Raw genomic sequence first — 22436 nt, 5'->3', positions numbered from 1 at the left:
GTTTACACTCCCACCAGCAGCAAGTGAGGGCTCCTTTTTCTCCAACCTCTCCGTTTGTTATTACCTGGCTTGTTGATACTAGCCATTCTAACAGGTGTGAGCTGGTATCTCATTGTAGTTTTGATTTGCATTTCCCTAATAGCTAGTGAAGTTGAGCATCTTTTCATACCATATATCTGTTGGTAATTTGAATCTCTTCTTGGGAGAAGTGTCTGTTCAGGTCTTCTGCCCATTTCTTAATTGGATTGTTTGGTGTTGAGTTGTATGAGTTCTTTATATATTTTGTATATTAACCCCTTGCCAGAGCTGTTGTTTGCAAATACCTCCTCCCATTTGGTTGGTTGCTTTTCTGTTTTGTTGTTGATTTCTTTTGCTGTGGAGAAGCTTTTTAGTTTGATACAGTCCCATTTATTTATTTTTGCTTTTATTTCCTTTGTCCTTGGGGTCAAGTTCATAAAATCTTCTCTAAGACCGATGTCCATAAGGTTAATACCTATGTTTTCTTCTATGTAATTTATTGTTTCAGGTCTTATATTTAGGTCTTTGGTCCATTTTGAGTTAGTTTTTGTATATGGGGACAAACAGCAATCTAAGGGTGGGTTGGCTGACATGAGGTGTTTAGATGAATCATCTGATTAAAGAAAGAACCAGTGAATCTTGGCTTATAGGGAAAGAGATGATTTTTGTTTTCTTCTGCTCTGATAGAAAAGACTGGTGTGGTTTAACTTGAGGAAGAGAGAAAGGAAGACTGTTGCCCTAGTCTAGGCCGCATAAATTTCTAGTAAGCAGAGCTGCGGCTAAGGGTGCAGGTTTCCAGTCTCCTTTTCATCACATTACACAGGCTTTTAACTTATAAAATAAAACAAAATATAGTAAACCATAGGCCAGATAATTTTATTCATAGATGTTGGATTTATGAGATATTTATTAAAACATGTCTTGTTTGGTTTAAAGCAATTTCTAGTAGTAATGAGAATTAGAAAATGACTTCTTTTGTGAGGCTCTCTTGATTTTACTTTAAGGAACTGCGTATGGTTTGTTCTTGGTAGGTCTCCTGACCCCTTAGTGCTGTTTCCAGATGTGACAAACACTTGGCTCATTTCTCTTTTACATTTTTGGGGTCCAATCTTTTTCCTATCTCATCCCAACTTGCCTTTTTATATGGTAGTTCATTCCAAGTAAGGCAACTGCTAGATAAATAGTGCCAGGTAGGTCCTTAGGTCTTTTTAGGAAATATCCCCTGGTAGCCCTGTTGGCTGTGAACTTGTCTTTCAAAAAGAACAAGTGCACGACTTTGATTTTAACTTTGGATCTCTGGTTGGCCTCAAGGATCTAGAAAAAATTGCAGTTTCAACTTGTGTTGCATTTTCCATTTGTTGAAACCCAAGAGTGCATAAACATGAATAAAATCTACCTTCCAGCACATATATGACTTATGCATGTCTTGTTGCCAAAATGCCCTTTTCTGTTACAGTTGTTTATATCTTACTTTAGCACAATTCCTTGTGCTTAGCAGACACTAACAATTATTTGTTGAATTAATGAGCCACAGTGATTTTAATCTTGCACTAACTGGCATAGCAATGTAGTATCTCTGGATATTTCCTATCAAATCTAGCAGGTGCTGGGGGACAATATATGCAGTATGGAAAGATGATAAAGTATTGCTAATTGCTGAAACTGGCTGGTGGACACTTAGGGACTAATTTTACTATTCTTTAATGGATGCTGAAAATTTCTTTAATAAAACATTAAAAATAAAATCCATCAGGAGTTGGCAGAAAGAGGGGACACAGGTAACAGAAGAGGCTGGTCCTCAGGTCCTTAATTACAAGTGTGACACAGGCCAGGTGACATCTTTGAGAGCCTCAGTCCACCCATTTATACAACACAGTTTCGATGTGGTATCTTCATGGTTCCTTCCAGAATCCTGACACTTCCCAGCTCCATGAGGAGCTTTAGCTTCTTAATGTTGACTATTCCTGCCACCTGCTGCCAGAATCGGAAGCTTCCCTGTGAAACACAAGGGCAGAGCCTGCCTTTTCAAAGTGAAAAAAAGAGGAAGGGGTGTGTGGGTGTGTGGGGGTGTGTGTATGGGGTGGAGGCGCAGAGTGGGCATGAACGATGACAAGAGCACCTCTGAATGTATTTTGCAAACATGCAGTGGGGTCGTTTTACCCCCAGGAGAGTACACACTTTAGCTTTTTAGCATTTTCAGGAAGAACACTAACTCCTATTTGAGGATTTCCAACAGAAATAATGAGAATGTTGTGTGGGTGTTGATTGGTACCTGAAAAAATGACCGTTAAGACACATGCTTCTCTGCTTCTTTTCAAACTGGAGTCTTGGGGCTGTAATAGGAGGCTCATAATTACTTCTCAGCCCACTGTTTCTTCCCCCTCTATTTAGCAATTCAGAGTACTAGATATCTTAGTGCTCCACGGGCCTACAATCATGACTGTGTTCTAAGTGCGGACCTGTCATTTCACTGAACGTGTTACAACATTGTGGGTGTTGTGGATGAGTATTTTGAAACAGTTTACAGCACTACACTTTTAATTTCCCAAATTGATGTTAGTTTTTGGAGGCCTGCGGGTAATGATCCTGGATAGAGCCCCATCTGAAGGGCAGATCCAAGAGCCAGGAGTACATTGTGCGTGGGGCGTTTCTCTTCGATGTTGCACTTTCCATGCTGCTCAAGCAACTACAGATCCACAGTGGGTGTTACAGTGAGCACAGGCAGACAGAGACCTTTTTATTGACTTCTTCTTTCCGTTCAGTTTCTAAGCTATATTATAACTTCTAGAATACTTGTGATGTCCCATTCTATGGAATTTTAGCTGAACACATGGCCACCGAGAATAAAAGCTACATTTCCTAGATTCCCATTTCACTAGATTCTGGCCAATGAAATGTGAGTAGAAGTGGCAGGTACCTTTTGTCCCTTTGATCTTTTCTTCTGTCCTGCTGCCTGGTGTGTGGATGGTTCCACCTGGACCAAGGACACCAGGGTCCCATTCTAGTGATATCAGAGCAGTGAGTTGGGGTGGGGGGACTTGGGTCCCCAAAAGCCTTGAGCAGCACTCCTCTCCAGCTCTGTACTGCCCACTTCTTGACTTCTATCTGCAGGAAACAAACTTTTCCCTTGTCGCTTTTGGGTTTTGCCTTTATTTGCACCAGGTCTGATACACTAGGTTGAATCCTTTAAAAGTTTTGTATTCGATCCTAAGAGGCCTGTGAGGTGGATACTGTGATCTCTCTTTTTGCAGACCAGGGAACTAAAGCAAAAATAAGTAAATCACTTGACTCGAGTTGCACAACCAGAAATAGCTGAGATGGGACTTGGGCTCAGACTGTCCAACCTCAGGCCACATTGTGCCCATAGAGTTTGTCCCTTGGGCCGAGGCCCTTTGACTTTGGAAATATGTAGACATAGTAAGTGGTACACCTACCACTTTGATTAGGAAAGCTTGATTTGAATGCTAGATGTAAAAGACAAGAGTAAAAATGACAGAGGCTCTGAAAGTTTCCAGAAATGCTTGTGGCTGCTTTTGAACTACATTTAGGCTCTGGAAGTCACTTCTCAAGACAGAATTTTTCAAGCCCCACCCTGTAGACTGATTTTAAGTCAATTCTATCCTTAATCGGCCAGAGTGGACACTCCTGCATTTGTGAACATGTCATGCCTCTGTGATTGGTGTAACATTATTTCTCCCAACTATGTCTACTCCACTCACAGTTTCTCCCCACCACTGTGGCCCTGATTTCACAACATGACTTTCATTTCTCAGTTTTTGTGCCAGGATTTCTCTACTGGAGATTCAGCATTACTGTGACAGGAGAGCCTCCCCTCTTCCTTCTCTATAGAAAGTGCTGTGGCCTGGTGTTGCTCCGAATGTACAAATGGCCTTGCTGAGGGGATACAGTGGGACTTGAGGACGGGGGCAAGAATGGCAACCTATACCCCAAGGAGACTTTCATCCTGACCTTCAGTGGAACATAGATCACGTAGGTTTATGGAAGATGGGAACAGTCCTGTGGGCAAATGTAATGTGGACATGGACCCTGAGGAGTTGCTATGAAGATCTTCAACTTAGCATTTGTTACTTCACAGTGAGTTCTATGAGGTGTTTGATAATGCACCTTGGCTAAAAGGCCTTAGATCACCAGAGCAGATTGAGATTGATGGTTCAAGTTGCTTATTTTATTATGTATGTGTGTATTATCTATCTATCTATCTATCTATCTATCTATCTATCTATCTATCTATCTATCATCTATCTATCATCTATCTATCTATCTATCTATCTATCTATCTATCTATCTATCTATCTATCTATCTATCATCTATCATCTATTTATCGTCTATCATCATCTACCGATATTTATCTAATTTACACATCTCTGTATACCTTTAAAGCAATCTTCCTAGGAGCAGTCAATGTGGTACACTCTGAGGAGTGATGCCTTAAATATTGCCATGGATGTCAAAATCCCAATACTTGTGACAAAATGTTCAGATGTCAGCTGAACTTGGGACTATGTAAGTCTATGTATTTTATCCATTTATCTGTTAAGCTAAGAGGCCAGATACTATATTTTGTCCCCCGTTCTCTACTGAATACCATGTGCCCAGGCATAGAAATGCTCGATATTGTTTTTGAATGAATGGAAAAGATATTCCTGGGGGCTACTGAGCTGATTATTGTAGCAGCTGAAACAGTGTCTCTACAACTAAGTAGAGACCAAATGGTTACAGGACAGCTTTCTCTACTTCTTTGAGAAAGTTACCTTATGTTGTAATATTCTAAGCCTCAGGTGTCTAAATAAAGATGTCAGAAATACATCTCCAAATTCTGCTGTTTTTCTGAGCTTCTTCAAGTGATCTAACCTTTCTGTGTCCATTTCTCTGAACCTGGAATTAGAGTAGACTAGAGCAACTGCCTCAAAAAGTAACTTAAAATTCTAAAATGCAATATAAAGAGATTGTAGGGTGTGACTCAACATAATAAACCTTAGGATGACTGCTATTTGGAATATTGATAAACTATCTATATTAATTGGTGTTGCATTGTGATAAAAAGCTTGGGTTTCATGGTCATACCTGGGTTCATATCCAGCCTTAATTTTTTGAGGCCCTGCACCCTGGTATGTGGGAATATAGCATTAATTTACTTGCCTATGGGGCTGTGTGGCTGTTCAAGGGCCAAACATAGTAACAGCTCATTGACTATTATGTTACATCATTTTATGGTTTAGTTTGCTACTTGTGTGCTTACTCTGTGGCATTTACAGTCACTTTGTTTTCTATTATTAATATTTGGCTTGTAAAAGTCAACATCTGTTTTGTGAATCTGATCTCTCCAAATTGTTTGAGATCATTCCTCCCCTCCTCTTTATATTTATTTATTTTTCACTCCCCAAATCTACAAATGTCAAATATTTTAAGGCCATTTCTTTATAATGTTGTCCCTCAAAATGCATTGGTTTTGCCCTGTAGGATTACATTTTCAAAGGCAGTATTCTAGAAGACTGTGATCTTTACCTATTGCTCCTGGCCTTCTTGGGTCTTGTAACCTTCTGGCTCAGCTCTTGGGTTTGTGCAATCCTTAATGTGAATTAATGGGCACTGGCTAGACTCTTCCTCCCTGAGATGCTCCTGTTGTTCTTGCTGGCCTGTGTGGGTAAGAAGCAGCAGTGCTGTGGAGGAAACCACCTGGTAAGCCTGGGGCTCACCGTCACACTTCCTTGGCACAATTCTCGGTCACCTCCCAATGCTCTGAAGGGAGCTTTGAATTGGGTGCAACATTCTCCCCTGTGATCTTTGAGAGCTGGGGGCAGACAAAACCTCGAAGTAGAGGAATGTAGAAAAAAGGGGAAAGTGGCAGCGTTCTGTCCCTAAAGGAGAAAAACGTAAGATTTACAACCATCAGATTAAAAAAAAATTATGAGTTTGTTTCTGCTTTGTTCATTCATTTATTTTGTTTTTTAGATTTCACATATAAGTGAGATCATATGGTATTTGCCTTTCTCCATCTGACTTATTTCACTTAGCATAAGTCCCTATGAGTCCATCTATGTTGTTGCATATGGCAACTGTAACTGAAAAATAAAGAAGAATTATAAAAAAATTTTAAGTCTGCAAATACTTATAGAATATGATTTCCAAGAGCTTTCTTGCAAAAACTATTAGAGGGAGAACTTCAGCCAAACAAATGATAGATGGAGAAATTATGGCAAAAGGAGTGATAATATGTTTTGAATCTATTTAATGAAGTAAAATTGAAAACATCTCCAGGGATTCTGATTCCAGAACAAATTTTAAGCAGTCTACCCATGACAGCATAGAAGTATGGTCAGAACACTACTTGAAAGAGAAGGAAAGGAAAAGGTAGGAGGTAGTGTACACAGGCCCATTTCCTCATCTGTTAATTTCTGAGAGCTGAAAGAGATGATAAGTAGCTGTGTTTAAGACAGAAAGGTAAACACTACAGACATAACTATTCAGTTAAAATCAAGTGGCAGAAGAGAAAGAAATTATGGAATGTGGAAAGCATACCAATTCTGCATTATTCATAGTCTTAAGCTGGTTATAAAAGGAACCATTAAAACAAACAAACAGAAAAAACACACAAGTCTTCAGTAGAAACCAAACAAAAATAAAGAACACACAGACCATACAGTGAAAAGATTTTTTAAAAGCACAACATAAAATAGGTTGAGAAGACCTAAGAGCAAACAAACATATCTGGCAAGTCAATGATTGAGTCAGATAATAAACGAATCTCAACCATATACTGAAGATAACTCCGAGAAGACGAAACATGCAATGGTCATGACCTGAATCCACCAGGCTGAACACAGGACAAGACCAAACAGTTAACGTGTCCAAAAAGAAGCAATGGCAGGGATACAGTCTCACATTCTGAGAAGCATAGTTATCTATGCACAAATGGCACAGATTAACATAAACACAGGGAGAAATGCCTAGAAACACACTGAGAAAGCATTTGAGAGAGCCTTTCAGCCTATGACAGATCAAGCAGGCAAAGGTAAAACTAAGGAAGACCAAAATAATGATAAATAATAGGAATCTAATGAACATCTATTGAACTCTATAACCTGAATAGAAAATATGTGGTGGCCAAGACTGCTGGTTGTTGCCAATATCTATTCTTCCCCATTTCCTTTAAAAAGAGAACTCCGAATTTTACGGAACCTGAGATTTCCCAGGCGAGAGGTACATTTCCTAACCTCCCTGTGGCTCCGATTGTGCTCTGCCAGTGTGGTCGAAGCTGGGTGCAGCTTCTGGGAAATGTCCTCAAGCAGGGCAGGTAGAGGAGCCTCTAGACCTCTTCCTGGGTGTTTTAAAACATGTAAAATTAAATATATAGGATTAAAAGAAAACCAATTTTGTTGAAATAGTTATTAAAATAAATTTGTGATAGAATAATGTATATGCATCTTTATTAACACATTAATAAAACAAGAAAAAAACCCCAACAAGGTCCAGTGAGATGTTCTAATAACAACCTTGATTTCAATGTCTTGAGATAATTTTAAATTATTAAAATATTGAGGCAGTAATTTCAATATTTTGAGATACTTGCAACAGATATGAACTCTTTTTATTACTTATATGTATTAACTCCATGGAGCGAGGGTGCTTTTGCATCTTGCACGTTCATTTCAAACTAGAGGTTCTATCTCCTCTTGGTCTGGACTGGAGTGGAATGTGCCCCTTTCCCCTCAGGCTTATGTGGAAATCTGGCCCTTCCTTCACCCAAATGTGTCTCTTAGTTATGACGTAACTATAAATGGATACATCTGGGAGAATATGGGTCTTTTTTCTTATTTGTAATTGGATATCTTGGTTTCACTTATGGATCTGTCCGTAAATCTACTAGTGGCGGAAATGAATTAATACCCAGGAATAAAGGCGTTAGCATTGTCTTCACAGAGACTCTTGAAATAGACAGCAGCTGAGTAATGTTTGAGCATCCTGCTTAACTGTCTCTGAGGTTGGCTTCCATTGACTTCATCAGAATCCTGGGTTACGTTTAGAAGATGAAATGCAAATTAACTTCCAATGTCATTCTGGTGCTAGACCAGACAGGCTCCCGTAGGCTGGACCCTAGTGGATGCTGCATGAAATGCCCACTTGATGGCACCACTCCATCAAGGCGGTAAGACAGACCAATGCTTGGCCCAGCTTCTGATTGTGGCAGTGTGTTGACTCTGGAAACAGAAACCTAATTAAAAACATTAATATGCTAAGCCACGATCTCGATTTTATATACTATAAATGTTTACTTCGTATAGTGTCTAAGGTGGTAAATGAATTCAATCCTTGTCAAAAAGGATTTCGGGCCAAATTTGAGACAGACTGAGCACCAAAAGTAAAAAACTATGTAAAATGTCTGCAACTTGTGTCAAAAATAGATGGACCGATAGGTGGATAGAGGGTAACATAGGTGAATAAATATGTGAGAAAGCAAGTATAGTAAAATATTAATTGTAGAATGCAGGTGGTGTATATATAGGTGCTCACTATGGAATTCTTCCACCTTTTCTGTGTGTTTGGAATTCTTCATAATAAAATGTTGAAAGAAACAAATAACACTGATAATTGATTACAAAATATTAAATAAAAGAGAATGTGAGTCCCTAATGATACTCGAAAAGAGAGAGCAAGACAAAAAAAGAGAAATCTATTCTTTTCAGAAGAAGGTGAATTAAGGAATATTGAAGAAATGAAAATCACTGTGTTACATATCCCAAAGTAATAACTGATTCAGAAAAGGGTCATCAATGGGTGCTAAAACCATTGAGTGAAGTGTATTGGGAAACTGGATATTCACATAGCCATGAAGTATCATCCCCTCAGATTCCTTACTGATTAGAAAGGGAGAAGTGTGCCTTTAAACAGCACAGTCCGCTCATCACCATCCTAAGCCAGTCACCACCAGCAGGGGAGTTCAATTCCTCCAAATGCACTTACGTATAATATTTCTCTATTTCATTTTTACATGTGGAGTTTTTGGAGCTTGGAGCTAGCCAAAAGTCACATGAAAGTAGAATTGTACATTCCAAGACACCACTGACCTTCTCCTGCTGGGTTGCCTTTCACTCTTACTATATAGCTTTTGATATTTGTGTTGATAATTTGTGTTTGATAAGGTGTGATCCTTTAAGCCTGGTTTTAATTTCCTGTTATTGTTCCCTGCCTTTCTTTGACTTAGTCTGATTTGTTCGAATAGAGAAAAATACTCCCATAAGAACTCCTACTATATGTTTGAGAGGGAGATGAACAGAACTAAATCTCAATACACCCAATGAGAAGCTGACCCCAAGAGCAATAATATGGAAGTGCCTAGACTTTTTACTCTGAGCCAGGTACAGACACAGGACTCTGTGCTTCTCTGCACACTACCTTACTGAACCTCTCCTTCCTTTGATTCTCTAATATTTGCATCTTTATCAATTTTTTATTATCCTGAAGCCAAGAATTCATAGATAAGCATCCTTTCTCCTCTCATTAAAAACCAATCTTCTTTCTGCCCTTATTGGTTGCTATGGTCTATATGTTTGTGTTCCCCTCCGCCCCCCAATTCATTATGCTAAAATTCTAACCCCCAAAGGTGATGGTATTAGATGGCTGGTCCTTCGGGAGTTGCTAAAGTTATGAGAGTGGAACCCTCATAAATAGGATTAGTGCATTTATAAAAGAGACCCTACAGAGACCCCCTAGCCCCTTCTACCATGTGAGGACACAGTGAGGTGCTGGCTGTGAACTGGAAGAGGGCCCCAGCGACACGGCAACTGTGTCGGCCTTGATCTCAGACTTCCAGCCTCCTGAACTGTGAGAAATACATTTCTGTTGTTTATAAGCTACTGAGTCTATGATATTTTGTTACAGCAGCCTGAATGGACTATGACACTGGTTCCACATCTTCCCTCATATGCACTCTTCAACCCATTCCAGTGTGGCTTCCACTCCCGCCATGCTGTGGAGATCACACCTGCCAAGGTATCAATGGTTTCCATTTGCCCTAAATCCAATTTTTATTTTATTGGTGGACCACTTCCCCCTTAAAGTACTTATGTCCCTAACGTCTGTGGTAATGTATTTTGCTAGTTTACTCTTACCATCTGGACTTCTCACCCCCTCTCCTATGCCCTATCAACCTTCACTCATGACCCTTAATGTCACGCACAGTTCCTGGGGGCTCTGTCCCCCGCATTCTCATTCACTCCTCTAACACGTATTTACTGTGCACTCACTGAGGGCCGCGCACTGCTGGTTGCTGGGCATTGTATATATAATTCCTGTTCATAGAAAGTTTAGTCGACCGTAAATTATACAATTGAGTATTTAATTATAGTCATGATAAGGCGTATTAAAAAGTTCAAGGCACTACTTGGATAGGTTAATTGGAATAAACTCGCCTGTGTTTGAAATTCCAAAGATGCAACCCATTGAGTCACGGGCAACTGGAAATAACTCTTACCAGCAAAACACCTTCCTACAGTTGAGACAAAAAAAAAGAAAAAAGAAAGAAAGAAGTGTATAATCCCTCTGGATCTATTAGTTCTCCTTAGTCTTATTTCCTCCTTTGGTTTGTTTTAGTAGGCAAACCTCCAGCAGTCAGAGGGGTCAGAACGTTGCCACCCTCGTGCTTCACTGAGCAGGGGGTCAGCGCGGCTGTCACCTGCCCCTCCCGGCGCCTCCGGAGCTCACCTCTGCCTCCCTCGCCCGCTTTCTCGTAAAGAGAGGCCCCTTGGCGTTTCCACACCCGGTGGAGTATTGCACACTACCTCTTACCCCCATCTGTGCTTTCTAAATTCTTCCTCCCCTTCTTTGTTTCTTGTTCCCTGACCCAAAGGCCTCACGCCCCACAGGGGAATGAGAAGCAGACCTGTGGGTCAATAGGAGGCGGGACTTTTTGTCAGCTTTGTGTGCCTTTGTCTCCTTGCCAGATCCAACATGCCACGCAACCTTTGATGCCCACCTCCTTTATCTGCATGGGTCTGGCCTTCGGTGAGCATTTCTTTATTTTAAATCTCCATGGCTGCACAAGTTAGAACAGTGCTCTCTAACCAACTTTCTCCTTGCAAATGTCCCTGAACCAGTGGATTTGGGTGCATGAGAAACTCAGGATGCAATAACTGGAATTAGAAAAATAAAAATTCTTCAAAAGTTAGCAAAGTTGAAAAGGGGTCTAGTTGAAAGGGAGGGACACTGACAGAGAAGTAGGAGCCATCAGCAGACAACTGCACAACTTTATCGGTTGTGCTGTTTGGATCTCTGGTATGCTCCCGAAGATGAGCAGGTCGGGAGGGTCAGACCCCCCGAGAGCCGAGAAGGAGGGCAGATATATCTGTCGTGACCCCTTTTGGATTATGAACTGACACTTCCTCATGGTGTCAAGGGCTTTGCCTCACATTAATGAATTACTTTCTGACCATGTTTCCTGGAAGAGTTACAACCTCTTATAATCTGGCAGGCTAGTTTTTTTCTGAAATGTTCCTCAGTCCACAGAATATAGAAATTTAGTTATAAACCTAAACTTATTGGTTTTGGGTTCTTGGGACGAAGATTTTGAAATTAGCAAAGTACCTTGAGGTAAATCGGAACCGACTGGCCTCTGTTGCTGGGTGCCTGTCTTTATCACCCTTTCTGCCTCCCTGCTCATGCCTCTCACGCCTTCCCATTCATGGCCTGGACTTCTCCACATAATGTAATATGGAAAAAGTAGTTCTTGACATGGTAGTTTGGGGAGTTATTCGCGCTCTACTGGGCATTTCCTTCCACCTACCACAGAGTAGACGCTCAATGTATATTTGGAATGAAAGAGTGAAAGAATGAAAACCTGTAAGGGTTCATTTGGAATATTTGGGAAATATTCCCCAACCCCCAGCCTAGATGAACTCACCTTCTTATGTGATGAATAGTGCTTTGTACACTCTGTGTCGTACTAGTTGGCCACTATTAACTAATTTTAACCAAACAGTAGCTCTCTGTTTCCATCTCCTAGCATAATGCCTGGCACTATGTCAGAGCTCAGTAAATTTGTTGAATCAATAAATGTCATGGTTTATATCAAAGAGTTTTGGTCTTGAATTTGCAGAACCAGGAGATTGGAAAGGAACATTAAAAAGTCTTCAAATATATTTCCCTGCTTCCTGATTTAACCATTCCTAGTAATCATCTACTTTGTTCCTGAACACCATGGGAGGCTCCTTGACCATGTGATTCATAGGGTTTTCATAAGAAACCTCCCTTTTTATTTGCATCTAAAGGACACACGATGTGTATAACATCCATCTTTCTTTCTTTCTTTCTTTCTTTCTTTCTTTCTTTCTTTCTTTCTTTCTTTCTTTCTTTCTTTCTTTCTTTCTTTCTTTCTTTCCTTTCTTCCTTCCTTCCTTCCTCCCTCCCTCCCTCCCTCCCTCCCTCCCTCCCTCCCTCCCTCCCTCCCTCCCTCCCTCCCTCCCTTTCCTTCCTTCCTTCCTTCCTTCCTTCCTTCCTTCCTTCCTTCCTTCCTTCCTTCCTTCCTTCCTTCCTTCCTCCCTCCCTCCCTCCCTCCCTCCCTCCCTCCCTCCCTCCCTCCCTTTCAAAGGAAGAAGGGAGAACAATCAGGCATGCCCAGGGTGTGAGTGGCTTCTGGGTCAAACATGTTAGCCTACGTGTGATTCAAATTAGACACTTCCAGATCCAGATCCCAGCTTAGAATGAAAATCATGTGGCACTGTGTCTGCCTAAATCTGCAATTTGAAGACAGAATTCTAAACTTCTATGGCACGAAAGAGACTTGAGGTTCATGCTCACAATAATCTGTTATATATAAAATTCCAAATACTCCCACCTTTGATTTTATTTTTTTTAAATTTGATGAGTTCAGCTAGCACCCAAAGCCCAGCTTCTCATCAACATCAATAAACAGTGTCTGGATGAGATGGGCCAGCAAGCACCACCACCCTCATTTTAAATGAAAGGACTATGGAGTGGAAGTTTTATAATCAGCAGTGAAAAACAAAAACAAAACTAGAGCCTGGTAACCAGTCTTGGTCCTGCCTTAACTGAGATAGAACATGTTTCTAAAAATCTCTGTGGCCTTCCCTCTGAGGGTTGGGGGACTCGCTTGTAGGACACATTGCCTTGTAGGCCAATGGAAACTGGTTTTCCCATGTCTGATCGGGGCTTCCAGTCATTGCTAACATGACAAGTGTGTGGCAATCCATGTAGGACAAGAGATGGATAACAAACCAGCAGTCAACATGCAGAGCCTCAGAAGAAGCCTATTCAGATCAAGAGGGCATCTCTCTTGGGACATTCATGGCAGGGAAAAAAATAGCACTTAATCTCCCTTTGCTCCTTTACTTTTCCTGTGACCATTAGATGCCTGAATGCTTCCTCGAGTTTTAGTAAAAGGTAACAGTGATGGTTGTAAGCCTCAGAACCTTAATCCTTGCTCTACACATGACTGAGCATCAATGTATTTCAGCCTAGGCTACTTTCGCTCTCTCTAAAGCATGTCTGACTCTGCCACTTAAATCTAAGGTTGTTGGTGACATTAACAGGATGGTGGAGTAAGGACCTCCAAAGTTCTCCTTCATAAAAGCAACGAGAATGCTGGAAAAGTGGTCAAAATCACTTTTTCTAGAAATCTGGGAATTAATCAAAGGCTCACAGCAATCCAGACAGTGTTTTCTTCTTCTTTCTTTCACGTAAAACAACTAAATTCCAATTAGAGCAGAAAGATTTCTGGTGTCTTTATTTTCTAGTCCTCTTCCACTCTCCCCAGACTCACGATAGCCTTGGAAAACAACTCTGCAACTGCAATGAAAGCTGGCAGCCTAACAGCCTATGGAGGGGGCAAAATTTGCAGATAACTGCCATTATTTGACCTGTCTTGAAGTTCCTTTAGAAAATCCCACAAGGCTTGTCTGTATTTGATCTGACTCAGAGCTCACCTCCCATGATTTCCCTGGAAGCAACTGTTAATAAAGGGATCTTCCCTGAAGCAGTGATAACAGCTGGAGAAAAAAAAAAAGCTAAGCAAAAATTTAAAGAATGAGATAGAATGAGATATTTGTAAGGGGCTTTGAAAAGTGCTGACATTCTTGGGAATCCATTAGCTCAAGGTCATGTTCATGTGTGGGAAGGACCTGAGAGTGAGAAAGACCTGAGAAGGACCAGAGCTCTCATCTCTGGGGGATCTTGAGACCCAACAGAAGCAGGAAGTGCAGGAGAACATAAAGTTGATGTAGGAACATAAAGAGCTTTTCTGAGCACTGAAGGCAACCCCCTAACGTGCACACAGTGACCTCGGCAAAGACTGGGAGATTTATTGGTTGTAGGACATTATTACCAACCTACAGAAACACAAAGCAAATACTGTGAACAACTGTATGCCAACAAATTAAATAACATAGATGAAATGGGCAAATTCCTAGAAAAACACGAATTACCAAAACTGACTCAAGAAGAAAAAAAAAAAAATCCCAAACCTATACCAAGTAAAAAGATTGGTTTAGTAATCACAAACTTCCCAACATAGAAAGGTCCAGAAAAATTTTAAAGAGACCCAAAGAGAGAGAGATGGAGGGAAAAGATAAATTACTAAAACCAGGCAAATCTAAAGTTGTTACTTTGCTTTATTTGGTGACATAAACTTAGTGGTGAGGTCCTTACAGGGCAGGGATAATCAGATTTTTTTGGTATCTTTCCAAACCAAAAAATATGTACCTTACCTGAGTCATCAACATATGTGCCTACTAAATGCTTGAAATGTAACTAGTGCAACTGAGAACCTGAATGTCAATTTTATTTAAATTTTAACTAATTTAAAATTTTAAATGAACATGAGAAATTCACTTATTGGAAAACATCTAAGTATGTTTGAAACTTGGGTATGAACTTACTTTTTCAACTATGCATTTTATGAAACCTAAATATAGATCAAGTATTTTTGATAAAAATTTAGCATTAAAATTGGCATGTACTGTAAGTGTAAAAACACCACTGGCTTTTAAAGACTTAATATGAAACAAAGAATGTAAAAAAGCACCTCAATAATTTTACATTGATAAAAATTATTTTGAATTGATAATATTTCCAATATATTAGGTTAAATAAGCTATATTGTTAAAATAAATTAAACCTGTTTCATTTTACATCTTTAATGGACTTGTAGAAAAATTTATAATTACGTATGTGGCTTGCACTATATTTCCATTAGACAGATCTGCCCTTGTCCTCTGCTAATATCTACTTTTATCCACATTATTAATGATTTCGTGTTTTCCTTCCGATGCATTAATTACTGATGAGTAAGTAGTCTGCCTCCCTGCCTTTTTTTTTCTGAAGGGAACCATTTCAGGAATGCTTGTATGAGGAAAAAACAAAATCATTAAGTCCATCCCCTCACATGTCATGGAAACGACATGGGTTTTGTAGTCATCTAGGTTGTTTTCCTTTAGAAATAAGTAGGTCTAGGAATGATCATACAGATCTGAGGACACAGTAGAGAATGCAATTTTTAAAACTTTTTTCACAAAAGCAAAGTGCTATATTGTCATGTGTTTTCTATGTTTTAATTCACTTGTTGGAAAAAAAAAAAAAAGCATCTAGCTAGCTCCAGCCAGGCTTGTCCTGAGCTGTCTGAAAACCTACTGAAAAACCTGAGTGTGATGAAGTTGCCCTCCCTGACTAGAGTGTTGGAGAAACAAGACTCTTCCTCTTTACTTTGCATAATTGCTTCTAACCTCGGACCTTTTATATTCAAAGTGTCTGGGTTAGAAGTTTATGCCAATGTTCCAGCACTTATATGCCCTCTCAAATTTTTAACCTCCATTGCACACACTCTCTACCTAACTGGCAGTTCATGGAGTAGCGCAGCCTTCCTCTGTGTGTGCAGGGTGGAGGCACATTTCCCATCCAGTCCTGTCTCCAGACTGTCCTAAGTGGTTTCCAGCCAACTGACTTCCTCATAAAGACAAAATCCAGTAAAGAAAATGAGCAAGAGACTTGAGCAAGTATTTCATAAAGGAGGCATCTAATGGCCAATCACATACAAAAATTAAAATTAAACCTCAATGATATACTACTATACACCTACCAGAATCCCTGAAGTTAAAAAGCCAGATAAATATTGAGGAGGCTATGGAGTAATAGGAACTCACACTCTGTGGATGGGAGTATAAATTGGTAAACCCACTTAGGAAACCATTTTGGCCTTATTACTAAAGTTAAAAATATATATGCATTCTCGGTAACCTAGCAATTCCACTCCTTAGGTGTAGCTCCAGAATAAACTCACATACAAGGGTATTCATAGCTTTGTTTTTTGTAAAAGCTTTCAAAACCTTCACACTTAACAACTATCCACTAACAGTAAAAATAGACAGACTGTGTAATATTTATGGAGAATACTGTATATTGATGAAATTGGATGAACTCGTTACATCCAACACTACAGCCGAATCTTAGAAATATTGTGCTGAACTAAAGAAGCCAGTTACAACATGATTCTTCTTGCCTAATTCTAGATAAACGTTTTGCAATGAGCAAAGTTTTTCTTATCGCATAAAGTTAAAAAACAGGCAAAGGTGGTGCTTGGATTCATAATTAGAAAAAGTTAAGGTATAAAGCAAAGCAGGGAAGTAATTACCATAAAGCTGGGATAGTTGTGACCCTGGGGGAAGGAGGCAGTTATGAGAGAATGCACCCGGTTGGGGCCTCTGAGCTGAGAAATGGCAATATCCTGTTTCTTAACCTGGGTGGCACTTTATAATAAGTTGTATATTTGGTTCTCTGTGTTTCTGCATGTCACATTTCACAATGCAAAAATTTTTTAAAATAAAAAATCTCCCTTCCTACAACCCCATTCTTGCCTCCAGAGCCTGTCTCTCTCTCCCGTCCCCTGTTCCCTGTCCCTTCTGCCCTCATTGTCTCCAGTCTCTTAACTCCCACTCATAACATAAACTGCCCCTTCGCACTCCCTCAAGGTCACCAGTAACTGGCAAAGCAAATGAACTTATCTCGTTCTACTGTTGACCTGATAGCTCTCTTTTCCCTTGGCTCCCCTGACACTTCCTCTACTTCTCTGATTTTCCAGCTCCTTCGACACTGGTGCTTCCCAGCTTTCTCCACATGGTCTCATCCACACCCATGGCCCATCTCTGCGCTAATGGCCCCCAGATGAATGATGACCCCTTCTAGGTTCCAGGTGCAGCTCTGTCTACGTTTCCTGCTGCATCTCTCTCTTTATCTAGGTATACGAAATCACCTGAATTTCAACCAACAGGCCTCCAAACAAATTCAATCTCTTCCTTGCTCCAACCTGATTCCTATATTTCCTATCTAAATAAACTTCCAGGTTAACATCTCAAGCTAGAAATGTTGACTCACCAGTCTCCTTAACCTGCCCCAGCACCAAGGGCTACTATTATTATGTTCATTCTGTGTGCTAGGCATTTGCTATGGTCCGATGTTTCTGTCCCCCACAAATCCATATGCTAACGCCCTAATTCCCAATGTGGTGATATTAGGAAGTGGACACTTTGGGAGGTGATTACATCATGAAGGCAGGGCCCTCATGAACAGAACTAGTGCTCTCATAAGAGACCTCAGAGAGGTCTCCGGCACCTTCTTCCATGTGAGGACACAGCTAGAAGACGCTGTCTCTGAGGAGCTGCTGTAACCCACCCCTCTGTTCTTCTAGAGGTGTAACCCACCCCTCTGTTTCTGTTAGAAGTGTTTTTGTTAAAGATGAATTGCTAACTAATATGTAACCTGTGGATGAGTGGCCTACATGTGTAAGAGTTCTAGGAACTAGCTTCAGGGGAGGAGGCTGACTCCAGCAACTGGACCTTCTGGCTCCGGGAGATGTGCTGACTCTCAAGCATGAAAACCGGACCAGTTTTCAGATAAGCATCAGAATGAATTGTGCTGACTTACTGTAGAGAACTTTCAACCCTTCTTCCCCTGATTTCTTTGTTCTGCTTTCCCTCTCCCTCCTAATAAACCCCCTGCTTGCGCTGAGATTTTAAGACGGTGTTTGGGATGGGAGTCGGCCCTCTTCTCATGCAGCTGGCACTTGAGCAAACTGTGTCTTTCCTTCCATCAGCATCTGTCTCTCAAGTATTGGTTTTTGAAGTGACAGGCAGCCGAACTTGAGGTCAGTATCAGTGGGTCCTCCCTGGACCTGGAGCCTGCTGGTGCCTTCATCTTGGACTTTAAAACTGTGAGAAATAAATTTCTGTTTGTAAGACACCCAGTTTGTGATATTTTGTTTATACAGCCTGAATGGAATAAGAACTGTTTTGTTTGCTTTTTACATATGTGGCATACATCTTAAAAATTTATATTAGCTCACTTAATTCTCTCAACAACCCTGACATAAGATATTATTATCCTTCCTTACAGAAGAGAAAATCGAAAACTTCAGAATCAGCAGCTCTTACTCCGGACTCTAGTCAGTTCCAGTGCTGAAGGCTCTGTACCAGCAGTCGGACTTCCCCACCCAGCGTTGGTTTCCACTGCCTCCAACGTAGTTTGGATTGTTATACCAATCTCCTAACTGGTGTCCCACCACACACACGCACATCTCTTTCCATTTCTGTCCACCTTCAACAAGGATAGTAGAATACTCTTTAAAAAGTAATCATTGGATAGTGTTAATTCTGATTGGTTCCTTCTCAAATGCCTCAGCACACGCAGAGGCCTTATGATCTGATGCCAGCCTGCCCCCTTCCCTCACTCCCCATCCTCACCTCTTATCTCTGGCACACATGCTCTTTCAGGCCCCTGGGCCTGCGCACAGACAGTTCTTTTTGCCTGCAGCGCTCTGTTGACATCCCTCCCTGTTCAGCTGTGGAATCCTGCCTACCTGTCACAGACTCACAGTCAGCCCAGCTCCACCTACATTTATTTACAAGGTATTTGGTGCCAACCTCTAGGGTTATTTTTTTGTTTTTGTTTTATATCACATTATATTATAATTATGATTGCTTATTTGTTTCTGCCTGCCCTGTTCCTTGAGGGCCGGAATAGTGTATTATTCCTTCTGGAGTTAGGATATCTTCCTAGCAACGGCCATGTCTAGAGGGCAGTTAGTGGTTTTGCTGAGTAAACACATGTCCCTGAAAATTCTTGTGGAAAAGCAAGCATTGGAAGAAATAACCTGGCCACCGTTGATTGGTGTTGGTGTGCAGTGCTCTGCTGGGTTTGAGATACCTTGCTCTGTACCCTGAGGTCTGGAGATGTTCTATTTTGATAGAAGAGAGTGAGGGATAGAAAACAGGGCATATGCCTGGCTGGTGTGGGTCAGTATTTGAACGCTGACGCAGGAACCAAGAGGCCACTGGTTCAGTTCCAAGTCAGGGCACAAGCCTGGGTTGCAGGCTCCATCTCCAGTAGGGGGCGTGCAGGAGACAGCCAATCAATGATGTTTCTCTCTCATCGATGTTTCTATCTCTCTACCCTTCTCCCTTCCTCTCTCTCTAAAAATCAATAAAAACATATTTAAAAAAAGGAAAAAAAGAAAATAGGGCATATGGTCATTGACACCAATAAAAAGAAAAAAAGAAAACAGGGCCACGGTTGGCGTGTCTCCTCACTGACCAGCAGCCACTTGCTCCTGACATGGACCTTTCTCCTTAGCAGATGCCCCTGTCTTGTTGCCACATACACTTTGCCTCTTTATCTCAGTCCACTCCTTTAATTCCCTTGGATTATAATAGGCCCTCTGCTTTATGCTTTTTTTTTCTTTCTCATTTAACCCTTCTGCGAGTGAGGAAGATATGCCACCCCAAAATATGCCACTTTGTCATAATAATTTTTTGAGTTAAAGGCAATTGACAAAAAGCAGACACAGGAAGAGCTCTTTCTCTTCCTCTCTCTGCCCTAAAGCAGGGCATACATTTCCCCGGTGCATGTGCCCCCCCCCCCCACCAGAAAGAGTGAACAACCCTTCTCACTGGAAAGAGAGATGACATCGAGGTAAGACGGCATAAACAAATCTCACTAAAAACCTTATCTTCCAGTAGTTCTCCCAGGATACTTCCCAGTCAGTTTCCCACAATTTACTGGCCCTAAAAACCCAACCTCGCTTTCCTTTGTTCAGTCGCTTCGTCACATTTGCTGGTTCTTTGTTAAAATGGTATATAAGCCCCTGAGTCTTCCTGCCTCTTCAAGTTTTTCACTTCTTTTCTATAAAGCCCAGTGCAGGTAAAATTAAAAATATTAATAAATCTCCTATGCCTCTTTTCCTGTAAATCTATCATTTATCAGTTTAATTCACAGATGCCAGGCACTGAATCCAAGAGGGTAGGGAAAATAGTTTTCTCTTCCCCCTACACTTGTAACCTATGGGATGAGCTTCACTCTGACCATTGTGCAGGCAACTGGATTGAGGCTTGGGGAAATTTTAATAACTGTGAGTGGACAAGTCAGAACTTGTATCAAAGCCCTTTTACCTTCCTTGTTCCTTTTTTGCTAATGCCTAAAATTTTGTTTTTCCTGTTTAGTGACTCTGACATCCGAGGAATTGCAGGGTCCCATGTTGAATGTCAGCCCAGGAAAGGAAGCACACTTAGGAACAGCCCTGAAAAATCCCCAGGCTAGATAGACCCAGTCGGAACAGCCTGTGTTTCCCAAGGATGGGACTCCTGGAGCTCTGTGGCACCCAGCCCTGGGCAAGCAGCATTAATCACTCAGTGAGTTTTGGTTGGTGACAGGGGACTGATTTGCATAACCTGGCTGCACAGGCGTAGGCACTGACGCCACCATCTGACAGAGACTCTGGGACCTGGTTTAAGGGAAAGAAGCCCTGAGGCTTGAATATCATTCAGGATCTGAATTTCCCCTATCCTTTCTCACCTGGTCTACAAGGAAATACTGTATCCATGCCTGGAGCCACTGAGACAAAAGCAGGAGAAGACAGTTTTGTTTCTAAGTGACAAGGCAAGTCAGGGATCAAAATAGGTTCCGGTTAAAAGAGACTTTTCAGGTGGGGAGAGATTACTCAAAGAAATTGATATGTTTATAAGCATAACCCATGGACACAGACATTGGTATGGGGAAAGCCTGGGGGTGGGATGGATGAGGGGTGGAGGGGATCCATGGGGATAAAAAAGGGACATCTGTAATATTTTCAACAATAAAGAAACTGTAAAAAAAAAAAAGGGCTTCATATATGCAAAAAAAAAAAAAAAAAAAAGAGACTTTTCAGGTTTGTCAAGCCAAGAAGGAGAAACAATAGGCTTAAAGAGTGATATTAAAAATCGTACTGGGTTTTAATTACCCTACTGCTTTAGTTAAGAAAGTTGCCAAGGAGGTGAGGAAAGAGGATTGTTTCCATTTACTTGGTCTTAAAAATAGATGAAACTTCTGCTCACCTGGAAGCCCGTGTTTCTGTAGCCTTTGGCTTCGGAAGTGGTCACAGTCTTCAGCTCCATGGGTGCTTGGCTGCTCATGGGATTGCCTGGCCTCTGAAGTCCTTTCAGATGTCTGGTATGGAGTTGCTCTGTACCTGGGAAGACGAACACAGCCTCTGCTGATGTCAGAATGCCACCTGCTATAGTAGAAACCTGGGCACTTCTTCAGTCTGAAAATTTCAAGAGCACCCTCCTCATTGGGGCGGGGCAGGAAAGGTGGGTGGGGTGGAGGCTTTCAATTCAGGTCCGCCCACCTCATTAAAATCCTTCCTATTTCCCCTTGATGGCCGGCCCATTCTCACTCCAGGGAGAAAACTCATGTCCTGCACTAAGCAGAAAAGGACACTCTCTTTATGTCCACGAGTGAATGAATCTGTTTCCTGTGGGCGGTGTTGGAGGCTAGGAGTGGTGGGGTGGCAGGGAACGTAAGGGCTGGCTGCAACCAAGTGACCACTGTGCTGTGCTGGGAAGATGCTCAGTACTTCATTATATATGTTAGTCTCTGTTTATTTTCAGAACAAGGCAAAACTGAGGTGTGGGAAGTTAACAATATACTCAGGATCACTTGGCTAATAAAAGCACAAAGAGACGCCAAATCCACGTATGGTGGATTCCAAAGCTGTTTTCCTCTATTCCTTTCTGTAGATTGGGTTGCTTTTAAAAATCCCACTCCTAGAAATGCAAATATGTGGCAGATAAATGAAAGGTGATCAACTGCTCATTATAAATGGATCCTTTGCTTTAGGAAATTATTAGCTATAGGACTCTTTCAAAATAGTACATTTAAAATGAACTATTATGTATCTATTAAGTATGATAATTGTGTGGCCTATGTGGAAATGTAGAAAACGCTTATGATAAGTGAAAAACTAGAATTAATAAATTGAATATTGCATACAGTGGACAAAAGAGTAAAAGAAACTATCAAATATTACTAGTGGTTATTTCTGAGTTGTGGCTTTATGGATGGTTGTTAGTTTCTCCTATGTACT

The 22436-nt window shown here is 41.0% G+C and overlaps 1 protein-coding gene across 1 annotated transcript in view; it reads right to left on the bottom strand.

Moving 5' to 3' along the window:
* The window catches only part of SLC28A3 (solute carrier family 28 member 3), a 52204-nt gene extending 30573 nt beyond the window's left edge, over nt 1-21631 (bottom strand). Inside the window, exon 1 of the mRNA XM_081151205.1 lies at nt 21406-21631. Within this exon, the coding sequence (XP_081007331.1) occupies nt 21406-21483 (78 nt within the window). The 5' untranslated portion in view covers nt 21484-21631. The remainder of the gene's footprint in view (nt 1-21405) is intronic.
* Between the last annotated feature and the right edge of the window lie 805 nt (nt 21632-22436).

Source organism: Miniopterus schreibersii, assembly GCF_964146895.1.
Source record: "Miniopterus schreibersii genome assembly, chromosome: 11".
In the NCBI taxonomy this organism is placed as follows: Eukaryota; Metazoa; Chordata; class Mammalia; order Chiroptera; family Miniopteridae; genus Miniopterus; species Miniopterus schreibersii.
Note: the sequence above shows the minus strand (reverse complement) of the source record. Positions and strands in the feature narration are given on the sequence as shown.